Source organism: Megascapheus bottae, chromosome 12 (assembly GCF_031878675.1).
Source record: "Megascapheus bottae isolate mThoBot1 chromosome 12, mThoBot2.hap1, whole genome shotgun sequence".
Classification (NCBI taxonomy): Eukaryota; Metazoa; Chordata; class Mammalia; order Rodentia; family Geomyidae; genus Megascapheus; species Megascapheus bottae.
In genome coordinates, this window is record NC_143520.1 from 18,981,834 (window position 1) to 18,988,330 (window position 6,497).

The 6,497-nt window shown below is 37.0% G+C and overlaps 1 protein-coding gene across 1 annotated transcript; it reads left to right on the top strand.

Annotated features, from left to right (window-relative positions):
- Positions 1-303: 303 nt before the first annotated feature.
- On the top strand, positions 304-6,178 carry Gcg (glucagon). The gene is made up of 4 exons (XM_090343100.1): positions 304-395; positions 2,309-2,470; positions 4,593-4,730; positions 6,031-6,178. Exons 1-4 carry the CDS (start codon positions 304-306, stop codon positions 6,176-6,178), a joined length of 540 nt encoding a protein of 179 aa, XP_090199226.1.
- The last annotated feature ends 319 nt before the right edge of the window (positions 6,179-6,497 follow it).

The following is a 6,497-nucleotide window of genomic DNA, read 5'->3' on the forward strand; positions in this document are numbered from 1 at the left end:
CAAATCTGGAAATGAGCCTTCTAATCATTAACAGAAGTGCCCAGGATTAATGAAAAAGCTTATTAGTGAATTATATCTTTTGTGTACCCCTTTGCCTCCAGAAAGTGAGGGGAAAGTGTAATCAGTTATTTGAAGTTAAATTGGAACTACAATCAGAATAAAACTGGAAGGATGAAGGCTTTCTTTCTTTTTGTAATATTTACCTAATCAAAATCAAACTGAGCTTGACATGTTTAAATATAGTTTTCTGTTCCCCCTGTCTTTCCACCCCACTCTCACTCTGTGTTCTGACAGGCAGAAAGTATGAAGAGCATTTATTTTGTGGCTGGATTGTTTATAATGCTGCTACAAGGAAGCTGGCAACGCTCTCTTCAAGATACTGAGGAGAGACCCAGGTATTCATTTTTTAAGAATTGAACTGACACAGTCCTATGGTTAGAATAAAGCGGCATGCTTGTGAATAAGGTCTCACAAACTGACGTGTTGAGTTGAAATCCCTTTGTACAACTACTTAAAGATAATTGAAAAAAACAAATGGATAATAAAAATACAGTACCTCGGTGATACTTTCAACCATATTTAAATGTTTAACATATCATCCTGAGAAAGGTATACTTGCCGAGAGTACTAATCAGTGTATTACTGCTTCATAATTAAAGACGTGGGGAGTGCTGAGCAACATGTAAATAGGAAATCACAGCCTTTTGAGTACTCCAGCTTTTGAGTACTGTATCTATTTATTATTCATACACTACATAGTAGATTATTTTAATTCCTCTCACTAAATGTTGTCTTCTTTTTACTCTTCTTAAAAATAACATTGTTCTTTGCTAATTGTAAAAATCATACATGTTCATGATGTAAAATATGAAAATATGCAAAAACATTTAAGTATTCAAATTTCTACTTCCCAAAAGAAACTATTCAAAATAAAGAAAAATGGTATATTGCTTTCCTGGATTTTATCTGTATATATTCTATAGAAATAGCTCTCATATAGTATTTTATCATGCTTTTTCTCTAAACTATATATTGTTAGCTGTGTGTGTGTGTGTGTGTGTGTGTGTGTGTGTGTGTGTGTGTGTGTGTGTGTGTGTGTGTGCTGGTATTAAAGATTGAAATAAGGGCTCTGTCCTTTAGCTTTTTCCTTTTTTTTTCTTACAGCAAGTGTTCTACAACCTGAGCCACACTTTTTGGTGGTTAATTGGAGATTAGAGTCTTACAAACTTTCTTTTCCAGACTTACTTTGAACCTCAATCCTCAGATCTCAGTCCCTTGACTAGCTAGGATTACAGGTGTGAAGGTGTGAACCACTGTCACCAGCCACCTTTAGTTTTTTTTTTCCACCTTTAGTTTTTATCATGAGAATATCTACTAACTATATTTAAGAGCTGTATACTATTTCATTTTATAAATATATAATCTGTTTTAGGCATTTCTTTTCTATTGGGCACTCAAGTCTACAAATGTCCCCATGAAGAACACAACAAGTGGAATATTTATTGATTTTCCACACATATTCATAACTATTATCTTTGGGTAAAGTTCCACTACTTGGATTACAATATCAAGGGACTTCACTGAATTTAAATCAAAGGATTTTAATGAATATATTGCTGATGTGACTCCAGAGTAATCATATATATTATCCTTCCATTAGTAAGACAGAAAGAATCCCTCAAATAGTCAATCTTTTCTAATAGATATACTATCTCATCCCTAGATATTAATTACCTTGAATAATTTCTCACTATCTTCCAGGCCAACCAACTGCTGACTACTGGCGTAAGGAATATTCATTGTGAAGTTTCAAATCAACTAGTGGTGTGTGTGTGTGTGTGTGTGTGTGTGTGTGTGTGTGTGTGTGTGTGTTTATTTCTTGAGCTATTAACTATCCTATAACTAGGTAATTGAGCTATGGTTTTATATGAATATATGCAAAATTAAAAACTGGGAACAAATCTGCCCACACAAATGATTTGAGGTTCTTTACTCTTTTAAAATATTCAAGTCACTGCTCTCTTCTGTTATTATCAGCATAATCATGAGGAGATTAATTGGCTGAAAAAGGATTTACTTAATGATATTCTGAAAAGAAAATGAAGTTAGTCAAAAAACCTGTTACTAGGTTTCAGATTGAGATAAAGTATAATCAATTTTACTACATCTGAGATGCCCATGAGCAGGGCATTTAAATATAAAGTATTTGCTGAACTATTTGCCTTAATCTTGAATGAGGGCCTGTCCTTTGTGATGGAGGGGCTTTCCTGCTTGGAGAGACTCACATTGTCGTAATGTCTCTCCATAGACCATTCTCAGTTTCTCAGACAGCCTCAGTTGACAATCCCAATGAGATGAATGAAGACAAGCGTCATTCACAAGGCACATTCACCAGTGACTACAGCAAGTATCTGGACTCCAGGCGTGCCCAAGACTTTGTGCAGTGGCTGATGAATACTAAAAGGAACAGGTAAAAGTCTAAACCTACCCCCAGATTGTGAACAATTGTACTAATTCTAAACATTCTTCTGACATTTTGAAGCTCTCTCCTGCCACAAACCCTTCTGTGATGATTTTCAAGACTGGGGCTACCATCCTTTGTCCCTCCCCCCTTCCCCCCTTCTCTCTCATTTTTTTTATTTAATTTATTGGCAAGGTGATGTACAGAGGGGTTATACAGTAAGATAGTGAGTACACTTCTTGTCAAACATTGTTACTCCTTCCCTCCCCATTAAGCCCCCTCCAAATTCAATTCTAACACATTGCCTTGTGAGTATTGCTTTTGCACTGGTTGGCCCGTTTGTCCTTTGTCTCACTATTCTGTTGCTTCCCTTCCTTTGCTGATTCAGATGAATCTATATACAAGACACAGGATACCATAATCGAATACAGTGACAATGGAAAATAAACCATATGGGGAAAAAATGAGAGAAAGAAGGAAAGAATTTCACATAGTACATTGAAAACAACAGCCACAAAGAAAAACCTCTTGTTTCCATATCTTGGAGTTCATTTTGATTACCATCATTTTACATGATCTATGCATAGTTACTGAACTAATGTGATCATCTCATAGGACTATCCTAGACATATACTAATTATTACAAATAAGGGAAACCATGGAGTCTATGTTTCTTGGATTCTGGCTTATTTCCATTAATAGGAATTTTTTCAGGACTGGCAAGATCAGAAATTTAATTTCCAAAATGTAGAGAAAATTTAACATTCCCTGTGGGATTCAAACCCATGACTGTTCGCATTAAAGTTATCCTCTACTCAAGTTCATTATGGTAAGGAATGGAAACAGATGCATTCCTTTTCTTGCAGAATAAAATCCAACATATGCATTTGAATTACAGCCTAGCTAGCTGCACAGCAAAAGAGAGAAGGCAGCAAATAAGAACACAAACCTATCATAAGGCATACATTTTAATGTTAGATTTTCTTTGACAACTGTTGGACGGGGCGGGGGGGTTGGTGCTGCTTCTAGGCTACTGGAGAAAATTATCCACTAGGGTTTCACATAGATGGTGGAATTTCACAATTTCTTTGGAGGGTGGCCCATAAAGAGGGGGTGGGGTGGGGGTTATGCATACAAAGTGGGTGAAGGAATCTAAAAAATCAGGAGAAAGGACATGGGTGTATCTGTATGAAAGGAGAAGGGAGGAAGAGACAGTGAGAATCAGGGAGAGAGCCCAAGTGTGGGGAATGGTGGAAATAGTGTAATTTGCCATTGTGAAGCTTAAAGTGGAGAATCCAACTGCAGAAAAAACATGGCCATCATGGTCAGAGGGCAGGCATCAGAAAAACGTGAGAAATCACAAATCTATAGGAACAAAAACAACTGTCCCATTTTCTAGCATAGGAATGTATCAACTTTTTTTTTTTTGCTTTTCTCTAAGCAAATCACACATTTCCTTTCATCCATTATCATTTGGTTTTATGGGTGACATTTTCAGATGGTCCTTTGCTTTTCTGTTAATTTATATCTGGTCCCATACATAGTAGTAACCACACCTACCTCAATTGTGAGTAACACATCACAGTGGACAGACACCCTCTATTTCTGGAGAATAGATAAGTAAAACAGTAAAAGTTTGAGCAGCAAAGTCCACAGGTAAACAGGTGAATAGGTATACTGGGAAGGAAGAGCATTCCTTTGGCTCCCCGTGGTGATTTTTCTTTTTTGGTGTGGGTCATGGGACTTGAACTCGACCTGGGAACTGTCCCTGAGTTCTCCAGCTCAAAGCTACCACCCTACCCTTGAGCCAAGTCCCACTTCTGGTTTTCTAGAGGTTAACTAGAGATAGGAGTCTCAGGTCCCTTTGTGCCCTGGTTGACTTTGAACCTTGATTTTCAAATCTCAGCCTCCTGAGTAGCTAGTATGACAAGTGTGAGCCACTGTGCCTGGCTCATGATGGTTATTATTAGCTCTCCCATTGTTCTTCGATTCAGATCATTCATATAACTGCCAAATTCCCTTGTCACCCTCAACTCCCATCCTTTCAAGCTCTTTCTCTGTTGAATCCTGCTTTTAAATAAGAACCATCCTGCCAACGAGAGCTCCAATAGAACTTTCACCTTTCCTTCAGGAATAATATTGCTAAACGTCACGATGAATTTGAGAGACATGCTGAAGGGACCTTCACCAGTGATGTAAGTTCCTATTTGGAAGGCCAGGCTGCCAAGGAGTTCATTGCTTGGCTGGTGAAAGGCCGAGGGAGACGAGAGTAAGTCTATACATTCTTATCTGACCATTTTCCTTGATGCTAAAATTAAAAACTGTAATTACCTATATGAAGAGTTGGGTAATGGAAAGTTAGTATAGTCTGAAGAAAGGAACTAACACTTATTGACTGGAAACAATATACAACTTTGATAGCAAGTAATAATGCTAGAGGGCAACAGCTAACACTTTTGTTCCCTATTATAATTGTGTAATAATTAGATAATGGCTAATCCCAATTAGGTTGCAGTTGAAAATGAATAATTCACTTTGGAGCTACCATGGGACAACAGATCTCAATTAGAATGGTCCTAGAGAAACTAAGGATAAAAGATGAATAGTGCAGAAAAAATTTTACTGAAACTGTCAGTATTTAAAGTTTGACTTGAAATAAGTCACATATGTGATTATATTCATGTGATGTCAAATATGTAGATATATGTGTGATGAAGACTAAAAATGACCATACATAAAAGAGTAATGAGATGTACTCAAAGTACAAATATGTGGAAACACCCTTTCATTTAGCCACATACTCACTTTTATGGTACTGACCTATAAAAAATAGCCATTACATAACCAAAGTTAAAATGAGACTCATATCTTTTGTTTTATGTTTGTCTTTTAAAAGAAACTAAGCACCTCTGAGCATTGTCAGTTTCTTGTGGCCATTTTGATTTTCATTTGAAATAAAACAGGCAGAAGATATATGCTCATTACTGAGACACAAAGAGCCTCAAGGAGATAAGGCTATATTATTGTGACTGAGTTCAAAACATTATCAAATTTATAAAAATGCATAGTAAAATTGTTGTTTATACTTAAAAAGATACTTCAGTGTTTTTGCTAAGGGTTGGAGCTCTACTCCTTGAGTCCCACACTTCCGCTTCTTTAAGGATGTTTTATAGTGTTTTAAAGAATATTTCTACTATGGAAAATTAATGAAGGGAAAAACTTACTATAGACTTAAGTGTGCAACCCTAATGCTGCCATTTAAAAGACTGATTTGACTACGTCTTCCAGAGTGTGGGATTTTTTTCTGAATGATAGACAAAATAATAGCCCCAATATGAGTCTACATGCTGCCCAGATGCTAAAAGCTTCGAAGCAACCTGAAGTATGGAGAGGCATGAACTTGCAGATCCTCCGTTCACCTTTTACCTCTGCAAACTCACCTGCGGTTTCATCTTAGGCACTGTGAACTCAGACTCCTGTCCTGTTCTCCACAACTCTTGCACCATGCTGCCAGTAGTCAGTAACCCATAGGAGCTAATCAACTGCTAACTTCAACCCTTATCTCTTAGTTTCCCAGAAGAAGTCGCCATCGTTGAAGAACTCCGCCGCAGACACGCAGATGGCTCTTTCTCTGATGAGATGAGCACCGTTCTGGACAGTCTGGCCACCAGGGACTTCATCAACTGGCTGATTCAGACCAAAATCACTGACCGGTGAGGGCCTTTAGTCAGCTCTTGAAACCACTGAAACTTTCCTAAGTTCTGTTTGGTCATACTGCTACAAGCCGTTCTCCATAAAGAGAAGAAAGTCTTCACTCTCCTTTTATACAATAGGGAATATAAATATATAATACATGCTTAAACAGTTCAGATACAAAGATAGAGATATGGTTATATGTACATATAATTATCATAGTTTTTTGCTCATTTACTCACTTACTCACAGTCTTTGAGATTAGAAAAAGAAACTACTTATAGAGACTCATTCACTTATTGTCACATTGCTATCTGTACCAAAATTTCAACACAAAAAAATA

Excerpts from the sequence above, each read along its gene's own strand:
- Gcg (XM_090343100.1), top strand. The coding sequence starts at position 304 with ATGAAGAGCATTTATTTTGTGGCTGGATTGTTTATAATGCTGCTACAA. Across the intron at positions 396-2,308 it reads GATACTGAGGAGAGACCCAG|ACCATTCTCAGTTTCTCAGA; the intron begins GTATTCATTTTT and ends GTCTCTCCATAG. Across the intron at positions 2,471-4,592 it reads ATGAATACTAAAAGGAACAG|GAATAATATTGCTAAACGTC; the intron begins GTAAAAGTCTAA and ends CCTTTCCTTCAG.